This window comes from Benincasa hispida, chromosome 4, assembly GCF_009727055.1.
Source record: "Benincasa hispida cultivar B227 chromosome 4, ASM972705v1, whole genome shotgun sequence".
Taxonomy (NCBI): domain Eukaryota; kingdom Viridiplantae; phylum Streptophyta; class Magnoliopsida; order Cucurbitales; family Cucurbitaceae; genus Benincasa; species Benincasa hispida.
In genome coordinates this window covers 42,932,143-42,955,774 of record NC_052352.1, presented here as the reverse complement: position 1 = coordinate 42,955,774, position 23,632 = coordinate 42,932,143, and the positions used below count along the sequence as shown (strand labels likewise).

The 23,632-nt window shown below is 36.7% G+C and overlaps 1 protein-coding gene across 1 annotated transcript in view; it reads right to left on the bottom strand.

Moving 5' to 3' along the window:
• LOC120076210 overlaps nucleotides 1–22,526 on the bottom strand; it is a 22,721-nt gene extending 195 nt beyond the window's left edge. The window contains exons 1-14 of the mRNA XM_039029975.1: nucleotides 22,412–22,526; nucleotides 9,057–9,277; nucleotides 8,903–8,968; nucleotides 7,646–7,711; nucleotides 7,437–7,512; nucleotides 7,155–7,232; nucleotides 5,789–5,886; nucleotides 5,284–5,357; nucleotides 3,936–4,023; nucleotides 3,692–3,849; nucleotides 3,269–3,311; nucleotides 2,636–2,701; nucleotides 1,622–1,699; nucleotides 1–1,047 (exon numbers count right to left, since the gene is read on the bottom strand). The exon at nucleotides 1–1,047 is cut by the window's left edge and continues 195 nt beyond it. Coding sequence (XP_038885903.1) covers nucleotides 931–1,047; nucleotides 1,622–1,699; nucleotides 2,636–2,701; nucleotides 3,269–3,311; nucleotides 3,692–3,849; nucleotides 3,936–4,023; nucleotides 5,284–5,357; nucleotides 5,789–5,886; nucleotides 7,155–7,232; nucleotides 7,437–7,512; nucleotides 7,646–7,711; nucleotides 8,903–8,968; nucleotides 9,057–9,277; nucleotides 22,412–22,526 — 1,344 coding nt within the window. The 3' untranslated portion in view covers nucleotides 1–930. The remainder of the gene's footprint in view (nucleotides 1,048–1,621; nucleotides 1,700–2,635; nucleotides 2,702–3,268; nucleotides 3,312–3,691; nucleotides 3,850–3,935; nucleotides 4,024–5,283; nucleotides 5,358–5,788; nucleotides 5,887–7,154; nucleotides 7,233–7,436; nucleotides 7,513–7,645; nucleotides 7,712–8,902; nucleotides 8,969–9,056; nucleotides 9,278–22,411) is intronic.
• Between the last annotated feature and the right edge of the window lie 1,106 nt (nucleotides 22,527–23,632).

The window sequence follows — 23,632 nt, the reverse complement described above, 5'->3', positions numbered from 1 at the left end:
TGTAATATTCTATGGCCAAAGAGTTTAGCTTTCCTCCCTGTTTGTAATAATTCATATCACTGGTCAAATATTTGGGGTGTTTGGGGCGTTGAGTTGGTTATTATATTTTCTAAGTTATAATAGTCTCTGTGTTTGAGGTGTAAATTATTTTAGTCTGGTTTGTAATAATCTGTGTTTGGGGTGTATATTATTTTAGTTTGGATAGGAAATAGTAAACACAATACCAAAGAGAGAGAGATGATGAGTGGAAAATAACCACCACTGTACTAAAGAGAGATTTGAAATAGTAATACTGTAACTAATGGTAAGTTATAATAGTTGAAAACATCAACTCTTATGGAGCCCCAAACATGGAGTGGACTAATAGGTTACTCCACCCACTTGAAGTTGGGGATCCAAACAACCCGTCTGGGGATGTTTGGGACAAAGGTTGGTATTGTCAGTTCCAAAGGGTTATAAAATCCAGGAAGTTGTGAAATCCTGGGACCCATAGTGTAAAGAGTTGATAAGGTATAAAGTTGATATTTTTTAGTAACCTACAAATTCCTTAGGCTAAATTCCTATTTCCCAACTCCTTGGACCAAACACATCATTTGTGTTTTGTTTCGATGGTAATTATAATTATTAGTTTGAGAAAAAAGGGGTGGGTGAGAACAAAGTACAATCTCATCAGTGTAACCACCATCACAGAATGAAGTTGCTTAAATACTATGCAGAGTAAGGGGTTATCACATGTGCAAGGGTACTAGAATCACCTAACAATGTATAAAGCGAACTGTTCAAGTAGACAGGGCATTGAATAAGCGCTACTGATGAGTAATAAATCAAAGGATTGTTTGACTAAAACCTAACTAGCTGCTTCAGAACTAACTTAAAATTATTGATATCAGGAGGAAGAGTACCGTTAAGAGAAGACAGCAGAAGGTGTACTCAGGAAAGGCCATTGACGAAGCCATTTGACGTGTCGTCTTTGCTGTCGCAGGTAACATCTGTCAAAAAGATGCTACCTGAATCACACCATCCGCCTAAGACGTCCCTCCTGCAGCTCTGAAATATGACGTAGAACAGATATGTCATAATCATTTTCCCCAAACAACACGAGCAATTGTCTTTATATTGATTATAAGGAATTGAACAGTTTCTCGAAGACCCAATAATGGGCTGATATAATCTTGAGAAACCAATGGATGATTAGACATCAGATTAGATTTTCTTCAGGCAGAAAATCTTAAATTTGAATAAAGGATGATTATTTGTCAACATGCTTTCTCCAAACCCCTCCCATTAATGGGAAATTATCAGGACTTTCAATTATGACTTTTACAAAGATATCTTTATCATCCAAATTTGGTTGCTAGTAACTCAGGGTGATGTTCGAAGGTAACATCACGATAGACTTATCAGAGGTCAAGATGTCAGGTTCAGTTTACTCTAAAGTGAAGTTACTAACATGCGAACTCGACTTGCTCACGAAAAATTATCCAAAGGCAGCATTGAATTTACACGGCTAATATAACTCCAAATGTAGCAAAGTATTATTGTTCTTATTATTATTATGATTATTATTATTATTTGTGTCAAACAGCACCAAATTGATGCAACATACAGAGAAAATTGATACCTTACTAAACCCAAGCCAATTTGAGTCTCCTCTTAATGAAAATGATTTCTTGCGTTCTTTCCACTGTCCACAAAAAACCTGCATGATCTCCACGTTCAAGTTAATATTTAGACAAACCCCCAATATCAGCACAAGAGCATCATACGAGGCCTTATAAAGTGGCCATCACTCTTTCGTGTAAAGATTATGATAATGAGATCCTTTGTTAAGTTTCACGGAAAATTTGAATTACTGAGGAAATATGCAAGTTCACTTGACACCTCATCCAGAAGAAAGAATGGAACACACGTGAAGTATCAGGTCTAAATTGGAGGTCTCAAATGAAGAAAACAGAACAAGAATGAGATTGAAAAAAGAAACTTTATCAATATCATATATAATCTCAATTCGTCATCATATTGAGATGTAATTTCTTTAGTGAGAATTTAGGCTACAATCTAAGACAAAGGAAAGAATATAAATGGGTAATGAGAAAAAAATGAAATAACCCACAGCCTCCTCAAAGGACTCTTAATCCATCTAAAGAAATCCCCTATTTTATCTCAATCTTCTCAAGCCATTCAATCACATGATACCAACAAAAATTGCACACAGAAGGGCCCCTCCATTGTCCTGAAAATGCTTGATGAAACACCTCCTCCATCATCGAGCAACACAATTTATTACAAACCAAAAACACACCAAAGATAACCAAAGAAAGCTATCCCGAATGAAATTTGCAAAATGGAACTCCCCGAAAGGCATATATATAATGCATCATTGAGATGTACTCTCACAGTCAAATGAGAAAATACCCATACACTTTTTGAGTAGGAACATTGTTACACAAGGAGAAAATATGATGAGATCAGTTTTGGTTTCCTAAGCAAAGATACTAAAGTATAGGGAAATTTCCTCTAAACAAGAGTTCCTGGGCAAGCTAAGGGATAAAACTATATGTCAATATATGTCGATGCGAGAGACTCCATGACCCTTGCACTTGACAGGAAGAACCATATTAATCAATAAGCTTACCTCATAGTCAACTCCCTGGACATAAATGTAATCAGAGTCGATCGATGAGAAAGCCAGTCCTGTAATCTGCGAGTACAAAAGATGGGGCATTGGTATACAGTTTAGTAAATTACATAGATGTGTAAATAATGCATCAAAACATCTTTAAGAACAGGAAGAAAGGGTCATGTTGACTGCTAGCCATCAACTAATAGCAGATCTGTCCTCCAATACGCAGTAGAGATATCATTATTATGTCGGTTCACAAATGTACAAGCATTACTATCATATAAACCCATTAGTATTTTGATAAAAATAGTCCAGAAGCAAAGTAGCCTTTCTACATTAACACGTGTTTTGTAAAATTTTGATGTGTACTTCGAATAATAAGCGTAATGAATGAAGTTACAACAACATAGGGCATAAAAAACCATCCATTGCACATTCTCATAAAATATAAAACAACCTTGACCTGTACCAAGGAAATAATGACCAGCGATGCAGACCTTCGTGACCAGAGTGCAAAAGGAAAATCATTATTATTATTATTTTAAACAATACTCTTTTTCTTCTTCTTCTTCTTCTTCTTCTTTTCTTTTCTTTTTTTTCCCCCCCTTTTTTTGTGTGTGTGGGGAGGAGGAGTCTCTCACTAACCTCATACTTTGAGCAGTGAACCCATCTTGATAATGCTGACCACCTAAATTAGAATGTGAATTTTGTCATTTAGTCGGGGTGAAGTAATTGAAAGCATGCTCAATTGCAAATACACTATTTTCTCACCACATATCCTTGTAGAGCATAATTGACAGATTACTGACGATCGTGTACATTCAATACAATCATACTATTTAGCATCAGCATGTTATGAACTTGTGTATTGTTTATAAATGAAGGAATTGTATCGAAAGTGTATGTCTCAAGAATTGGAATTTCTTAAGCAAACCTCCATGCAAGAAAATAATTTAAAACAGAAAAATCCGTGTTCTGGTCTCGAAAGATTTCTGTACAAAAATCAAAGACTACGGAGAAAGGAAACCTATGCAAATTGTAATTGTAACAAAGTTCAATAGCAATCACCTTCGAGGATCATAGATCGTTATAGTTCGATCAGCTCCACCCACTGCAATATCACCATTTGAGGAAGTGCGGACAGCATAGAAGTTATCACCAACAGAGCCACATATTCTTTGCAGACAACCACCGTTTTCTTTCATTCTCAAATCCCAGATCGTCAACTGCAGTTATTGTATTAGATGAAAAGGAGATGGAAGGTAAAATAAAAGACCCATTAGGAAGTAGCGCAGTCTCATAACACTACTACCTGACAACCTTCGGTGACAGCTAATACGGAGCTTCCATTCCCAAAAGAAAGATTCTGAATGAAGCTCAATGCAGTTGGATATAACAGTCTGAAACAGTAATTTAAAAAAATAAAAAATAATAATAATTTTAATCTTTTTAGCAGGACGAAACAAGAACAGTTGTCCAAGAATTCATTTAATTACAAATGAAAGTGAAGCCCAAAAAAGGCCATAATATGCCATGACAAAGAAACAAACTGGCCTCTTACACATTATTTCTCAACAAGTTCTCAACTCGGAGGGGAAAAAAAATTCTTATTAGCATGTGTAAAGTGCACATAAAAGCAACCCTAGAAGAATTTCAAGAGTTTTGTTATGGAGCTAAAAAAAGACAATTACGACCTTACTTGAACAAGATCTGTTCTATAGGTTGTACAACTGTGTCCTTGAGTTCTAAGAAGCTAACAAAGACAATTCCAAGGCATCTTTCATCACTCAAAACTGAAGTGAAACAAAAACGTTAAAAGCAAAAGAAGATTGAACCATTCAAGTTCTTGTTAAATATTCACATATTTCTAGCTCCTCCCGTGAACAAATTTCTCGTAAATCCTTCTAGTTCTAATCCTATTGGAATCTCTTGCTAAGCACCTATTGTCCGCATAGACCCCTGCAAGACTTTTCAGGTCAGCCCAAATGAATTTCTATCACGCTAAGCCCTGTGATCCAAACTCTCATGTCATTATTAAAAAGAGAAGTTACAGGACAATGAAACGGGTCCTTTTTAGAACCTCCAGAACTAGCATTGCATTTAGGGAGAATTTCTGGGAAGCTTGATAGGTGAAAGAAGGGGATCATTCTGAAGGATGGAAGAGTTATCTGCACTGGTTTTTTAAAATAAGAAACTGAAACAACTTCATTCAAAAACCATCTATTCCGTCCAACTGTCCCATTTATTACTCCTCTATCTTCAAAGCTCTAAAATGAGTGGTCATGCAACTAGAGAGGTGTATTAGGAAGCGAATTAATATGGAAAATCTGAAGGACGTAACTTGATAGATTGAAAATTGTTTATTTTCCCCTTAGAATGGTAATCTTAGGCATGGTAATTTGGCACTTGGCAGCCTATTATCATTGCTTGCAAAATGTTTGATGTTGTACTTCCATATCCTCCTTAAGGAGTTTGTGTTAGCTAATTGACTTTTACCATCAACTATAGTTCCTATAGCTAATAGAACAAACTAGAATGCAGTTGTGTGCCTTGCTTGTAAACCCTGCTTTCAATGTGGATAGACCTGATAAGATAATGAACCTCACCAAAAAGGTAGCATAATAACTAGAATGAATAATGCAACTTATGTAAGTACTTACGTGCGTAATGTCCGAACATGGACATCCTGGTCATAAATATCAACGGTTTTGCCGAAACTATGAGCAACAGCTGCCTGGAAGAAATTTAAAACACAGTAGCAAAGTGGGTTACTGTAGTATATAGGTGAGATCCATAGGGAAAAAGATAACTTTTCTGGTTAAATAAAGCTAGAAAAGAGCATCTAATATATATCTTTTTTCTTTATACTCTCCCCTCTTTCCATCTAAAATCAGATTTCAGGATGTAAGTGTACGTGTGTCTGTATTAGAACTTGAAACTTGAAGAGTTATAAAATGAAAAAATAACAATGGGAATCAACAATCACTAACCAAGTTTCAACTACGGTTCCACAATATGCAAACAAACACAGTAACTTTTTATTCTGAAGATATATGTTTGTGTGTTGTGTGTGTATCAGTAAATGTGTTGACTAGTAAGCATCTTGAACTTAGCAGAAGGAATGATTCTAAGAGTTTAAAAATCTTCAATTAAGAAATAGAAAACCGTGAACAATTCACTTGGACTGAAGCATAATCCTGCCCAGCTGCCCTCACCAAGACCTGAATCTTGAGGCAATACAGAATACGTAAACTTGTCTGCATCTGAAATTTCAAGAAATATTGATGAGTTATTTGGACATTTAAAGAGATTATATCACAAAATAGAAGACAATGTGAACAGTTAACAGAAGTAAAAACATGCAGGAAAAGAAAATTAAAAGAGAAGTATAGGTGGCCAATACACCAAGAATGCAAAATGAACGTGTACAAGAAAGAAAACTTTTTTGAAAGAATATACAATAATCAAGAACTTTTTTGAAAGAATATACAATAATCAAGTTTATTTGGTAAAATAATAACTAAGACTTTGGATGCTTTTAGTTAATGTTGCTTTATAACATTTTGCTTGTGCCAATCACAAAGTGAAGCTATGGGATCGACCCGTTGATGTCGGTACTCAACTCCACTCTTGTTCCTTTTTTTTTTTTTTTGGACAATTTTTCTAGTTTCTCTTCCTTTAAATGTATCAATTAACAAGTAATAAGAATTCAATAAAAAGGAAAAGAAAATTAATGAAAGAGAAAAAAAAAATTTTGAGCAAGTAGCGAGAATTGAGAGCAAGAATCGAGTATCGACATACATACACAACAAGCCGTAATTTCACTTTCGTGATGAGTCTGATTACACAAGCAAAAAGTTACAAAACTTATGTTTTTAAAAAGTGGGTAAGATTTTATTTGGGTGAAAAGGGTCATCCGGAAAAAAAACCTATAACTTCCTAGTAGGAGTGCATTTAGTAAAGATTTTGGGATCTCTTTGGGACGTTATTCACTCAGCATTTTTAGCTTTATTAGTTTTTTTTTTTTTTCTCTCTCTCTCTCTCTATGAGAAACCAATCTTCATTGAGAAAAACGAAATAATACAAAGGAGGTCCATGAAAAGCCAAGCTGAAAGTGGACATTGCAAAAATAAATAAATAAATAATGATAATAATGATTTTTTTTTTTTTTTTTTAAAAAAAAAGACCTAACAGAAAACAAAATCACTTTTAATTTTCAATGGTAAAGGTTAATTACCAAACCAAATTGATTTTTTTCTTTTTCTAAAAAAGGATACCACACTTTGCATTAAGAAAATGAAAAGAGACTAATGCTCCAAGATACAAGAGAGACAAAACCAAATAGAATTAAGATCCCGATGTTAATATTAATAGCACCATTTCAATAGAAGTGATGATACATACTTTTATCATGTACAAACAACATGCAGCTTTGTCGACTAATATTAAATAACCTCCAAATAATTCTTGATGGAACTTGACTATAAATCATTCGTATCGAGATTCATGACAAAAACAGAAGATAATGTACCTTTGCCAGTTGCATCTAGTTTAGAAACAATGAGGTGACCATAGGAATCTACTGTCCCCAGTAATTGGTCACTGGAACCTGAATTAATGCACCATATCAATAAAAAAGACAATAATAGTAATACATGAATCTTGGAGACTTTAGTTTGAGTAGTATGTCTGACTCATAGAAAATGATGTATCATTGATTTTTTGTATTTTACGTGGTTATAAATATAGATATTCCATCTATGGCATTCCATACATGCACAGACAGGTGTGAGAAAGAATAGGCTGACTTAACTATCAACTTCAGCCAAGACCAAGCTCTGTATTTCTGAGCGATGAGGACAGCGATTGAGTAATAAAGAGTCTAGAACCTTCAATAAGCATGGGCAGATGGATTGTGGCGGCATTAGAAATTCTCCTACTCTTTATATTATGAATATAAAATAGGTAACCTCCAGCAAATAATGATATACCATGACTAAAACTATAATATAATAATTATACCTTTGTCTGTTCAGGGATCAGTAAGCTATCTTTTCCCTCGAGGACTGATGATTCTTCCATGGAAACCTAAAGAAAATAAAGTGGAATTGCAATCAATATTTCACATAAAATGAAAGATGGAGACGAAAGAAGATAAATTTAATACATTAACAATTAATGTATAGTGCCACTGCATTCAAACAGTCACCTCATTCAGGTCTAACCTGACTATGCAGACATACCCCTAGCTTCAAGCATTAAACACATAAAGAAAGGGCAATAGCCAACGTGACAGCATCTCCCACGAATATGGCAGTCCAACGCCAAGGTTTAGCAAAAAACTAACTTTTTAAAAGGCTGTTTGGAGAACCGGAATGTAATCAAGATTAATGGGAATCAGAGGAGTGTTGGAAAGCGTGAGTAATCAAAGATGGAATGAAAATGAGATTGTGAAGCGTGAAAACAATAAAAACGAGGGTTGGATTGAAAACTATCAGAATGGAATGAGTTTTATGTTACAAATCGGGCCCAAGACACTCAATCCAAACATGAGTTTTTTATTACATTACATTACAACCCCATCCCATCACGGGCCACCAAACACCCCCTAAATGGCTTTGCATAGATATTATAGAACCCTCTCCTGGGGTTGAAGAAAGAGAGATGAGGGACCCAGAACTCCAAAGATTTCAGATTCCAAATTAAATAACCACTTAACGATGAGGACCAAACTAATTTGAAAAAACTGTAACACATCTACTCATTCTAAAACTTCCTTATGATCAAGAGCCATCCGGAGAATAGGATTCCACGCATTTGCTCCCGTATTCCATCATTGTTTGGCAGTAACACTTTTAGGAATTGCTGAATAAAAAAAATCTCAGGTTTTCTCCTGTAAAAGGAGGAGCAGAAGCCCAAGATAGAACATATTGATTGAGAGTTAACTAACACTGATCTCCTTTAGACAAGCAAACAAATATCAAAGAACTGGAGGTGACTAAGAGTACCTACTTCACAGCTCATTTTCAGCCCTTTAAAACTAGAAGAAGCACATAAATCTAAAAGCACCAGAGTCTCAGTCCGAAACACCAAAATCCGTCAGCATTTTATTGCAATCAGTCACACAATACCATTCTTACCAACAACAACAGAACGGACTTGCTTTCTAACTGAATTCCGACACAACTAAACTTCAAAACACATAAAACTATAAGTCAGAGTAACACACAGCGCATTAGTTGGAGTTGCTGAAAAGCCGCACAGTAGACAGCAGCATACCTGGAGTTTAAAAACGCGGGAACCGGAAGCGATGAAGACCCAGCAGGAAGAACCGTCTGCACCAACCTAGAGAGGAGAAGAAGAAAGGTTGAGATAGATTGAAGAGAGGGAATAAAGAGGTTAGGGTTGATGAAAGAGAAGAAAAGAAACGTACATGGACGGCGAGACGAGTGGGCTGGAGATTCCCGGGAGAAGGATTGTCGATGAGAGTGGGCGGCACAACGGCCTTCCTCAGACTCTTTGCCTTCAACAACATTGCTTTGCTGCAGTTGAAGCTATGGCCGAGGCGGGAAAAATCTTCGCCGGTGGACTGGAAGTTGGTGCAATGGCCTGGAAGCTCGGGGTAAATGGAAAATTCAACTCTCAATAACCTTTCTGTCAAAAACTTATTTATGATTGAACTTTTGGTCACGTAAAATACCAATTTTACCTTCAATTTAAAAAACTATTCAAACCGTACCGCATTTCTTCTTCTTTCAATGATTTTTTCAACTTTTCATGCAATATGTATTCAATGCAATACTAACATTATACCAATGCATTTATTTTCAATTAATATTCTATCAATAACATTTAATAATATTGATATCGATGATGGAAAGTCACTCTCAGTTATTCATTTTCCGCCGAACTCACCACGAAATTCTCTCATTGTTCTCTCAAAGTTTCAGTACAACATCTTCATTGTCGATCGCTTTCATCTTTATTCATTTCATTGTATCTTTGGGAATAGAGCAAAATTTGTTCGTCAGATCCAGAAACTGAGAGAATGTAAATGATATTATACATTATTTCTTGTCTTCCAGATCGTTTGGTATTGAATGAATGATCGTATAGCAATATATAAACGATCGTATAGCAAGATTGTTTAGTATTATATAAACAATCTTTTATATACTATTTCATAATCGTGCAGTATTATATAAACAATCGTGTATATAACATTTAACAGTCGTTTAGTAGTATATACGCGATCAATCGCTATACAATTCTAAGCAAATACTTATAAATAGCTGGGCAATCACTTATCAACTATTAGTCGAATTTTTAACATTTGATTGGGTATTGCTTAAAATTTACTAATCTGATACAGACCAATGACGTTACTTCGTATCTTTGTACGATTTGGTGGGAAATGGGACCAGTCAGGAAGTTATTATGTTGGAGGTCATATGAAAGGTCCGAAGGTCATAAATGATATAATGGTCAGTGAATTAGTGAATATCATGCACCAACGACTGAATATCGATCCAGATATGTTTGATATACACATCAAATGTTGCTACAATCTATTGGTCCTAACTCCCTTAATTGACGTAGTTAACAATGAAAATCATTTAGTTATTTCTGTGTGATCGTTTATTTATGTTATTTTTTGTTCTTCATTGTATTTTTTTTAATATTATTCGGTTCAACATATATATATAAGGCAAATTCAATTTAAGAAATTCAAGTATATATATTGATTAGCCCAAAGTTGGGCAACATATTATTCCTAAACAATTCCATATTGTTATGATCTAAGTTATCCCTATCCGTACCCGTTACAAGCTATTCTAAAAACTTAACACAAAAAATGTCACAGTCAAGAGACTTGCCTTGTTGGAAACTTGTCTTTGATCTCTTCACTTCCCATGGCTAGTACGTGAATTTTATATGTCGTTTGTGAAGGAACCCTGTACAAGGGACTAAAACCGGAGGTGGATCATCCCAACTCCCCGAATTTCACAGACAATAGAATAAAAAATATGCATTTAACAAATAATACAACATGTTTTTAATAATTATTGGAAATAAATTTGGTTCGAAACCCTTACAAGAACGATTCTTCAATTAAATTCCCTTGATTTTTAATTAGGCATTACCACAATGGCTACCACAGTATTCCCGGGGATGAGAACCCATAGGCTCTGGGCATTTTAGTTGAGAGGAAAATTGATTTTCTTAGAAGAGAGGAGGAGGAGGAATGATAGGTTTTTCACATAACGTTTCTATGTTTTTTTTCTTTTAGGAAGAAGAAGATTGAAGTCATTATCCCACTTTGTGGAGAGAAAAATTGGGAGAACTGTTTTTTCAAAAAAATAATAATAATAATTTTAATAATAAACCTTAATATATATATATGTGATTACTACTTTATCATATAATATATATATTAAACTATATGTTATATAAAATATAACATACAATCTATAGTTTAATATTGTATCATATACAATATAACCTATAATTTAATTCTCTCAACAACGATATTTAATATAAATCTCATTTATATTGAATTTAATTATATGAATACAATTCACATAATTAATATTTGAATCAAATTCAAATATTTAATTTATCTCAAATAAATACTTAATATTATAATGTATCTGTTCATACGAGGTTTCCAGAGAAACGTGTTTCGTATAGTTGAACTTGAGTCGGTGTTGATGTCGAAGTTGATTTGGTGCGATGTGGTTCGATTTTTAATACTTGATCCTTTGATTCTCTTAGTTGGGTGAATTTGCTTGACTTGAAGAAGAAAAGCACCGAACGTTCTTGAAGTAGAAGTATTGAAAGAGTCTTTGTGTCTTCAAGAGTCGTCTTCTCGGAGTAGTTTCAGGAGTCTTTTGATGAATTCTCTCATGGGCTCTCTGAATGTAGAAAATGTTGACCCCTCAAAATGAGAAGAGTTTCTTTATTTATAGAGTTCACATGTGGGCTTGGGCTTGGTTGATCCATGGGCCTGGTCTTTGGGCCCAATTAGTTGGACTTGGGCTTGGTTAATTCTAGCCTTTAGGCCCAATTAATCGGATTTAGGCTATATTTGGGTCAAATTCAATCTATTTCTGGGCTTAGTTGGGACTTGACCCAAATAATAATATCAAATTAGGCTAAATTAATCTTATTTGATTCAACGGTCATGATAAAACCACGTGGCGTCATCGAAATTTGTCTTCAACTTCAATTCAAGACATATGTCAACTTCTAATTGAACCCAAATTTAATGATTTAGAATTTCGTCATTAATTTAGTAAATGACGTGGCAACTTGTGATTGGTCCAAAATTTCTCATTCAACACATAAGGTGTTTCGTGGAGTTGAACTTAAGTTGGTGTTGATGTCGAAGTTGATTTGATGCGATGTGATTTGATCTCTAATACTTGATCCTCCGATTCTCTCTCAGTTGGGTGAATGTGCTTAACTTTAAGAAGAAAAACATCGAGCGTTCTTAAAGTAGAAGTCTTTTAGAAGTCTTTTGGAAGAGTTTTTGTGTCTTCAAGGGTCTTCTGTCTTCTAGAGTACAACTTCAGGAGAGTCCGAAAATGCTGACCCCTCCAAATGAGGAGAGCTTCTCTATTTATAGAGTTCACAGGTGAGCTCGGGCTTGGTTGATCCATGGGACTAGCCTTTAGGCCCAACTAGTTGGACTTGGGCTTGGTTGGTCCATGGATCTGCAACTTTGGGCCCAATTAATCAGATTTAGGCCTGATTTGACATTTGGGTCAAATTCAACCTTAAACTTTGACCCTAATAATATCAAATTGGGCCAAATTAATCTTATCTGATTCAACGATTATGATAAAACCATGTGGCGTCATCGAAATTTGTCTTCAACTCCAATTCAAGACATATGTCAACTCCTAATTGAGCCCAAATTTGGAATTTCGTCATTAATTTAGTAAATGACGTGGAAACTTGTGATTGGTTCAAAATTTCTCATTCAACAAATGCCATTTCGAGATTTATGCACATATATGGGTGGATAAATCTCAAAAAATATAAAGTTGGAATCAAAATCCAAATATATTTGTTCTTAAATTTGACTTCAATTGATGTGTCCGTCAAACTATGAATTTAGTACATAAGTTTAACTTAAATTTGGGATAAAATTTGGAATATCGTCAAATTTACGAAAAATTTTGAGCTTTGTCCCAATTTAGTTTGATTTGGATTTAAGATAAATTTTGGGATAAATTTTGGGATATGCCCAAATTTTAATAAAAGATCGATTGAGATTTTTTTCTTATACGCAATTTATTTTGATTGAAGATAAAACTCAATAGGATACTTGAATTTGGAATATGGCCAAATTTTAATTTGAGATTTTATCCTTAATAATTTAGCTTGGATAAAAGTCACGATTTGGTGATTTAGATTTGGGATAAAATTTGGAATATGACCATATTTTAATTTGAGATTTTATCTTTAATAATTTGGCTTAAGAATAAAAGTTTGATAATTTGAATTTGGGATACAATTTGGAATATGTTGAAATTTTAATTTGAGATTTTATTTACAATTTAATTCGAACAATTTGATTTTGAATAAAATTTGGAATATGTCCAAATCTTAGTTGAAGGACAAATTCTAATAAAATCAAATTAGATAGGGAATTTGTTTAATTTAATTTGAAATTGGGATATAATCAAATTAGGAAATCTAACAAGAATCTAATATTTTAAATCAAATCTTTATTTAATTTGAATTTCCTAATTTGTTATGGAATCTAGGAAACATCTATAAATAGGATCCCAAACCCCTCCATTATCCTCATCCCCTCCTCTTCTTCTTATCTTTACTTTCTCTCATTTTCCTCTTCTTCTTTCAATGTTTTGTTCCTTTTGTTTTTTTTTTTTTTTTTTTTTTCCAGAAGATTTTTTCTTTTTTTATTATTATTTTTTTACTAACTTGCCCCCTTACTATTTTTTTGTAGGAGTTACAGCGCAACCAAAGGAGCACAACGAAACAATTTTTTTTTAATTTCATCGACCCGTCTTTGGTGCACATAAGGACGACTTTGGCATGGTCTATCTATTATATCCCTGTTCGTGCTTTCTGATCGTCATGGGGGGAGGGGGGTGCAAAGCCTTACAACCTCTTATTTGATCACCGTCTACCTTGTAGTGCTGTTAGGTCTACCTTGTAGCACCGTTCATGCATCATGATCGTCATGGAGGGCCCCGCAAAGGCTTACAACTCTCTCATTCGATCACCTTAGGGAGGATCTCGGAAAGGTATGTCTTGTAGCGTTGTTCGTGCATTTTGATCATCATGGGAGAGGCCCCACAAAGGCTTACAAGTTGCCCATTCGATCACCCTAAGGAGGATCTCGGAAAAGTTTGTCTCGTAGTACCATTCGTGCATTCTGATCGTCATGGGAGGAGCCCTGTAAAGGCTTACAACTCTCCCATTCGATCACCCTAGGGAGGATCTTGGAAAGGTCTGCATTGTAGCGCTGTTCGTGCATCCTGATCGTCATGGGAGGGGCCCCGCAAAGGCTTGTAACTCTCCCATTCGATCACTCTAGGGAGGATCCCAGAAAGGTTTGCCTTGTAGCGTCGTTTGTGCATCGTGATCTTCATGGGAGGGGCTTTGCAAAGGCTTACAACTTTCTCATTCAATCACCCTAGGGAGGATTCTGGAAAGGTCTGTCTCGTAGAGCCGTTCATGCATCCTGATCATCATGGGAGGGCCCCGCAAGGGTTTACAACTCCCTCATCCGATCACCCTAGGGAGGATCCTGGAAAAGTATGCCTTGTAGAGCCGTTCGTGAATCTTGATCGTCATGGGAGGCCCCGCAAAGGCTTACAACTTTCCTATTCGATCACCCTAGGGAGGATCCCAAAAAGGTTTGTTGTAGCACTGTTCGTGTATCTTGGTCGTCATGAGAGGGGTCCCGCAAAGGCTTGTTGAGGTTTGTATCCTAAAGTCTCGTGTTCAGTAGTTTGTAAACAACTTTGTACGAACACTTGTGATGTATAATATAAATGATATTTACTTCACTACTTGACTTTGCACATTTAGATGTTTTTCATTTTACTACAAACCAATAAACGTAAAATCCCTGGTTATCTGTATGTAACTTAAGCATGTATATGGTGACATACAAGTGAATCAAGTCTTGAGTGATAACCAAAATGGTCTGTCGTATATGGATATAGCCATATAGGAAGAAAACCTTATCCTAGTAACGCTACGGATGCGGCCCACTTTGTAGAATGGTCACAAGTGTTATGACTTGTCACAGATGATCTGATTTTGATCATTTGCGTAGGGGACATGTGAGCGGGGCATCTTATACAAAGAGTTTGTATAAGACCTAACCACGAAGTGTTAACGTCTCGTTATATAACACCGTTCATAACTGAGACTTCACTTCATTAGAATGACTTAGGTAACATGACCTCAATCCTGGGTGAGTTGGGAACTCTTGTCATTGAGAGCGGTCCTTTGATTTGCATGGGTGCGAGTTGCCAAAACGCCGACTCAAACTTACCATTTTAGGGATGTCTGATTTAGGAGCTGGGAACTCAACTACACAAGATGGAATTCACTCCTTCCTCGAGGCAGAGGCAAGTAGATAGATAGTCCCTTAAGGGTTGATTCCAGGGCTTGAACGATGTCACGCCACACACCTTCTCATGGCCCAAGAGGTGTTCACACATAGTAGGACTATGTTGTATTGTTCAATAGAGAGATCAATGGTACTTAAGGAGGAAGATGTAATTACAGGGACAAAACAGTAAATTGGCTTGCTGTAATTACGAGCATTTGTGAAGGGTCATTGTATTGATGATTCCAATGGACATATAAATATATCTATGGAAAGAATAGTTTAACTGTCGGTCTTTAGTGGAATGCCTAGTAGTTAACGGATGGTGGATATCGTGACTAAAAAGTTTAGTCAACTATTCACGTACCGTTGGAGCTTCGAGCCATAGGTTCATAAGGTCCTCTTGGTAGCTTGGATATAAGTTGAGAGTCAGTTTTTGGGTCAATTTGAAATGTTTAAATTGACAAGAGGGAGTTCGATTATATATGATATAACTGAACGAGTTAATTAAATATGATATAATTAACTTTATGTACGAGATACATTAATTTGGAAGAAATTGGATATAAATATGATTTATATCTAGTAGAGGAAAAAATATTATAATTAATATTTGATATTAATTTATAAGTTATGAATGTGATAAGATCACATTAATTGGACGGTTATAAAGGAAATGGGAAGGCGTCTCTTCGTTTAAAATAACGGATGAGTGCATTATAAATAGCAGACGGTATGTTGATCTTGATGTGCGTGGGTATCGTGAAAAAGATAGTGTCATCATTTAGAAAATCAGTGCCTATACAATAGGATTACACGATTGCTTACATATACGATATTGCTAAGCGATCGCATACCAATTACACCGCCGCGCGCTATTATATAAACGATTGTTTATCTTTTTACTAAGTGATCATTTAGCTCCCGGTATTTACTAAACGATCTTATAGACGATCGCTCACACTTTTCCTACACAATCGTTTACTTTTACTACACGATCGTACACTTTACCTAAACGATCAAACATATTGTCTATGCGATAGACGACCGCATCTCCATACTTGTTTGATTGTTGTGTACGGTCACCCTTCCTCGTTCCCTCTATCAAATTCGAATAAAGCCCACACTTTGGATTCTCACTCCAAGAATACTGAGGGCTTTAAGTGGTGTTGTCTTCTCTGATTCCTTTTGTTCGAGTGGTGACTGTTCGAGGTAGACGGTTGGGCTTCAGACTCGAGAAATCTTGATCTGGTATGATTTCTTGATCCCTTTAACATTATGAAAGTATGTTTGAATATATATGCGGTAATTCTACCACAATGAATTGGAAAGATCTACTTTCGCTCGTAGGTACTCTTGAATAAGAGTTCCTTCAAGGCTTACAACTCTTCCATTCGATCATCCTAGGGAGGATCCCGAAAAGGTCTACCTTATTATGTTACTCCTTGATCAAAATTTGAAAATAAGGGAAATATGCCATTGAGTATTGAAGAGAGGTGGATATGCCATCAAACTTTGAAGATGGGAAGAATATGCCATCAAGCTTTTGAGCGGAGTCAGATTGGCTAGAGTCGATCTCGCATATAAGGTGGAGCCGGACGGACCAAAGTTGTCCTCGCATATGAGGTGAAGCTGGACGGACTAGAGTTGTCCTCGCATATGAGGTAGAACCACACCAACATTTTTGGAGAGGAAGCGAAGCTAAACCAACATTTTGGAGATGTGGCGAGGTTGTACCAACATTTTGGAGAATGAGAAAAGTTGCACCGACATGAATTGTGAAGATGAAGCAGAGCCATAAACATGAATCGTGAAGATGAAGTGAAGCCACACCAAACATGGGAGATGAAGCAAGCCATGCCAGACTTAGGAGATTAAGCGAGCCACGCTAGACTCGGGAGATGAAGTGAGCCATGCCAGACTTCGGAGATGAAGCGAGCCACGACTTTGAAGATGAAGCGAATCATGCCAAACTTTGGAGATGAAGCGAAGCTGTGTCATGATTTTAGAGATGAAACAAAGCTGCGCCAACATTTTGGAGATGAAGTGAAGTCGCGTCATGATTTTGGAGATGAAGTGAAGCCGCGCCATCAGTTTGGAGATGAAGTGAAGCCGCACATCAGTTTAGAGATGATGGGAAATCGCGCCATCAGTTTGGAGATAAAAACGAAGCCATGCCATGACTTTGGAGATGAAGCAATGTCGCGCTGACATTTTGGATAGGAAACGAAACCGTACCACGACTTTGATCTTGAAGATGGAGCAGAGCCATGCATACCAACCTTGAACTTGAAGATGGAGCGGAGCCATGCACACCGACCTTGAACTTGAAGATGGAAGTGGAGCCATGCTCACCAATCTTAGACTTGAAGAAAGAAGCAGAGCCATGCACACCGATCTTGAACTTGAAGATGGAAGTGGGGCCATACATGCCGATCTTGAACTTGAAGATGGAGCAGCATCGATGAAGCCTCTTAAACTTAAAGATGGAGAAGCATCGCGAGACTTTCGCGTTTGAGTTTGACAAAGCATCGACAAATCCTCTGCATTTGAGTTTGACGAAGCATCGGCAAATCCTTTGTACTCGAGTTTGAAGAATCAGCGAATCCTCTGCATTTGAGCTTGAAGCATCGGCGAATCCTTCGCACTTGAGTTCGACGAAGCATCGATGAATCTTCGCATTGAGCTCGACTTTGTGACTTTGAGCATGAAGATGGCATTGCAAAGCCTCCAGACTTGAACATGAAGATGAAACATCGATGAAACCTCTGAATTTGAAGATGGAAGAGCATCGATGAGGCCTCTGAAGTTGAAGATTGAAGAGCATCGACGAAGCCTCTGAACTTGAAGATGGAGGAGCATCCAAGTTTGATTTTGAAGAGGAAGCGAAGCGCATTCCAAGTGTGTGCTTTTTATTTACTGTGCTAGCTCCTTACGAGGGATGAACATCTTCAATCCATTGTGTTTCCCCCAATAGAGATGAACATCTTCAATCTGGAGTGTCATTCTTTAACGGGGATGATCAACATCAATCTTGTAGTATTATACTTAGGTGGTTGTGGTACCGTTTCTGATGAACTAAACTTAGATTTCTTTAAGTTGCCTTCGTACCCTTAAAGAAAGAGATCAAATCATGAGGTAGTTCAAGTTTTTTTTAACTGGACTGAACTTGAAGTATCTTTCAAGCTGCTTACGTACCCTTTATAATGATAGGGATCAAGTCATAATGTAGTTCAAAAGAATGTTTTTTTTAATGCGCGACTGAACTTAAATTTCTCTAAATTGCCTACGTACCCTTTATAATGACAGGGATCAAGTTGTAACGTAGTTTGTACAAAGATTTTTTTTTAAAACATTTGTTAAGTGTAAAACTTCTTGAGAAACTTGCCATTGATTGGGCCGACTCTTAGCCTGTCTTGATCAACTATCTTGTATGCTTCGTTTGTATAAACTTCTTTGATGATGTAGGGCCCATCCCATTTAGGTGTAAACTTATTCCCCGTATGTCTGTCGTGATGATTGGTCTTCCCTTACCGTGAGCACTAGATCACCAACTTGAAAAGGACCGAGGCTTTACATGCTTATCGAAGCTTTAGACATTCTCACCTGGTAACATTCCAATGCTTGGTTGAGCTTCTAATCATTTTTCATCCAGTGCTTCCCACTCTTGGAGCCGCAGTTTGGCATTGTCCTCTGTACTCAACCCCTTCTTACACCACCATTCTTAGCGATGGAATTTCTCTTTTCCAAAGGAAGGACAACTTCTACCCCATAATGAGAGAGTACGGTGGTGGGGGTATGGTGAGTGGTGCGATAAGCCCACAACGCTTCACCGATCTTCTCTTGTCAATCTCTCCTTCGGACTTGGAAACAATTTTTCTTCAAACAGGTTGCACAATGTCTTGTTAAATACCTCTGCCAACTCGTTTGCGGCGGCATTATACATGGATGACTTGTACTGTTTGAATTTGAATTTTTCACCAACCTGTCCATCAAACTGTTGGAGAATTATCTCCGTTATCTGTCACGATTTGATGGGGAATACTGTACCGATAAATGATATGAGTGTGACTAAAATAAACCACATTTTCTTTCTTAGCTTCCCTTAGAGCGACAACCTCTCCCCTATTGAAAATTAGTCAGTTGGCTGCGATGATGTTAGGAGTGCCCTACTGACGACTTAGATGTTATAGGGCTGACCAGATCAAGCCCCCATGCTTCGAAAGACCACGAGCTATGGTCGGATGCAGAGGCTCGGGCGGTTGATGAATGAAATTCGGTGATATTGATAGGCCTTTTCGCACTTCTTTGCATAATCCATCGAGTCCTGGATCATTCCCGGCCAATAGTAACCCATTATTTTCAGCTGGAATTGTAGCTTTGATCCAGCTTGATGCGCGCCGCATGCCTGAGTGTGCTTCCTCCAAACCCTTTGCTAACTCTTCTTTACTGAGGCATCGAAGGAAAAGTCCTTCAACTAAATTGTGAAATATCAACACTTGAGATTCCTACGTTAAAATTCAATTTCTGTAATTGTTATCTTTCTAGTACTAATGTACACTAATTATGCATATAAGAAATGTGTTTGGAGAATTAAAAATGTTTAATTTTCATCTGAATCATTGAAATTTACATAGAAACATAATTATAGAAGAATAAAAACTCTAGATTTTACATCTCGATGTATACAATAATAATTTAAAACACAACTTCTGTAATATTCTTATCCTGAGATCATCTTAATAGAACGAAAAAAAAACAACACACTAAAATAAAAATTTATTTCTTATTCAAATACCTTAAGAAACATGAATTCATGTAGTTTCTCTTGACAACTGTTTTGCGTTACAAAGAGAAATTATTTAAGTAGCAAAATAGGAACAACTTCTACCATGAAAACAAAAAGCAATAAGTTAAATTTACTCCAGCATAATTTAAAATTCATGGCATCGTTTTCTTAGCTAATTAATATCTTTTGGTCTTTTACTTATTTAGAATTTGGCCTTACAAATTCAAAGAACGAAAAAGATAATTTTAAAACCATCGTGGAATAATGAATATAAGAAATTACGGTCAACGTTTTCTCAACTTCGTTATGCTTTAAATTTAAATTAGAATTTAGATTTTCTTTCTTGCATGACAAGATCTAATTGTTAAAATTTTCGTAAAATATTCAAAGGTTTTTATATTGTATAGATAATAATAGAGGCATGGTTTCACCTTAGTTCTTGATTTGTTTACACTTTTTATTTTATAAATTTCATTTTCTAAAATTTTTAACACATTCATCTGTTCTTTAGGTTTATTAAACATCCGAAGATATTTTTTCAAGATTGCTATTGATTGGCAAAATGTGCAAATTTTCAATTGTTCTAACCCAACCACGAGAAAATAATTATGAAATTATGTACTAAAAGACAAAAGAACAATTTCAAATATGAAATGTTCTCAACGTCATATATATATAGAAGTCATGACATATTCTGTCATTCTACGTAACAAATTAACATCATGAAAATTTCTCAGATTTCCAAATCATCATAGCTTGACCGATCGACAAAACCTTACGAAAGGAATAGTTTCCCAATTAATTAATTATAAAGCTTAGTTTTAATGAAAAAAAGTAATAAAAGATGTGGTGTACAATGGCCGATTTACATTGGGGTTATAGTTGTTCAAATGTTATTAAATTTCGTCTCAATTTCAAATTTAAGTGAATTGTGTGACTATAAATGCATGTTTTTTTCTTTCCATATCAAATTGTAAGATGAGGATCTAAAATTTTAATATACGTTAAGATACGTTATATATTGTAGATTAGTTCAGTTTCATATGTATAGTTTGGTAACTCTATACGAGCTAAAATACATTCCACTTATATATGACATGGTAATAAAGAAAAGAAGAAAGGATAATTCTTCAACAGTGACGTTAAAGTCACAAACAATTATGAGTATATTTTTATTGTTCAAATAATAATTATAAAAAAACCCCTTAAATGTCTGGCTTAAAGTGACATCGGTGCGGGAAAAATTAATCTCCTAACACAATTGTTGAAAAGCTTCTTTGGATTAGGCTTTAAGGCTTCGAGACCAGGAAATGAGAACCAAAACTCAAATGCTTCAGCATATGATTCGCCCATGTAATTAACAAATACGCAACAACTTAGATATAGTTCCTTCTTGCTTATATTGAAGTAATAATTATAAAGTTCCACTTGACATTTTTCACTCCTCATTATATATAAACACGATGTTAGAAGTGGCCCTCTATCTTCATCTACCTATCCACTCCGTATTGGTGATATGCCATTGTCTTCTATCGTAGAAGGTTGTACTAAGGCGAACGAATTTACTATAAATAATGAAAGCACCATAGCCACTTGTAGCACTCTAGTTGTGTTAGTCGCCTTTGCCATTTAATCTCGGTAAATAGTGCCTCAACTCATTTATAGTGAAGAAGAGCGCAAGGCACGTCTTCTCGATAAGGGAATAATTGATCTCAACTCCGTTTAGGGTCCTACTTAAGTAATAGAGAGCGTGTTCTTTTCCCTTCTCTCCTTCTTGTGCCAACAGTACCCCAGTGATCTCTTTTGCGCTGCGATATATAGTATCAACGACTTACCCGCTACTAGGGCCTAAGATAGAAGGGCTGATTAGGTACCTCTTTATGCTATCAAAAGCACTCTGACAGGTCTCATCCCATTCGAACTTCTCTCCCTTTCTCATCAGTCTTTGAAAGGGTTGACACCGCCTTGCAAACTTCTCAACTCATGCAGATTCCTTGGTCTTGGCATCTTCTAGATGGCATCGATCTTGGATTGGTCTATCTCTATCCCTCGATGTCTCACAACGAAGCCCAGAAACTTTCCTNTTCCTTGGTCTTGGCATCTTCTAGATGGCATCGATCTTGGATTGGTCTATCTCTATCCCTCGATGTCTCACAACGAAGCCCAGAAACTTTCCTGAAGTTACGCCGAACGCACATTTGAGGGGGTTCATCTTTAACTGGTACTTTCGCAGGCGATCAAACACGGTTCTTAGATCTTTCAAATGGTTTTGTCTTCGCTTGGTCTTGACCACAAGGTCATTCATATAGCACTACACATGTTTGTGCAACATATCATCAAACACCTTCTGCATGGCACGTTGATAAGTGGCACCAGCGTTCTTCAATCTGAAGGGCATTACCTTGTAGCAATATATCCTTTTTGGGGTTCGTCGTCATTTTCTCATCTATAAGGGCCATTCGTATCTGGTTATACCCGGAAGATCCGTTCATGAAGGATAAGGCCTCATGTCCCATTGTCGCATTGACCATGATCTCTGTGATGGGCAATGGAAAATCATCTTTCGAGCATGCACTGTTTAGGTCGCGAAAGTCTACGCAGAAACGAAGTTGTCCATTCTTTTTTCTAATCAGGGCAATGTTGGCTATCCATATTGGGTATTTAACTTCATGAATGAACTCGACTTCAATCAGCTTATTAACCTCAACCTCAATCTGGGGGGATAAGTTCTGTCCGAAAGCATCGCTGAGCCTGCTTAACAGATCAACACCCCTGTTTGATTGCGAGATGGTGGACTGCTACTTTTGGATCTAGTCCCGACACCTCTTTGTATGACCAGGCAAAAACATCCTTATATTCGGTGAGCAAACTCATGTATTCGTCCTCTTCCCCTTCCGAGAGGGATGCACTGATGAAAGTCAAACGCGACTCTTCTACTGTGCTGTGATTCACCTCTTTTAACTCATCCACCGTGGATTGATCACCATCCTCTAGACTTTGTGGAGCGTCCTCCATTTCCTCTTCGGTCCTACCTTCTTCAGATTCTTCGATGATGGTGATGTGGTGGCATGAAGTTTCGCTTTCCTCCTGCTCTAGCTTTCTATTATGAGGATTGGTGAAAACGACGTCGCACCTCTTTACTTTGAGCGAGCCCTCACTTGTGTTTAGAGTAACGAAGATGTTTCTCTTCATGCATGAGGGGACGGTACTATGAACCTCTTCATTACTTCTTGCCTCTTCTGATGGCTTCTGGTCCGATGACCCTTCAGCGTTTTTAAGATCGATTCATCATTAGATGGACACTTAGGGTATCGGCCCTCTCTTTCTTATGGTCATTTCGGGGGCGTCTGCACAGGCTTTTCCATTTCTCTTTGTCTCACTAGGTACATATTGGTTGAGGGGATCTTCAACCCTCTCGTGCTTCAGGTGATAAAAAATGGGAGTGTGAGGTTTTCCTTCTCTCTCATTTGGAACTGCACCTAGTCTCTTGGAGACTGATTATCGCACCACCACTGACAATTGACAGATGATAGGTGCACCTGACATGGCATTTCCACGATTAAATAATATTTCATTCTGGTTGTTGCCACCAAGTCTCTTGCTCCTATTAAGCTCAGCCTTA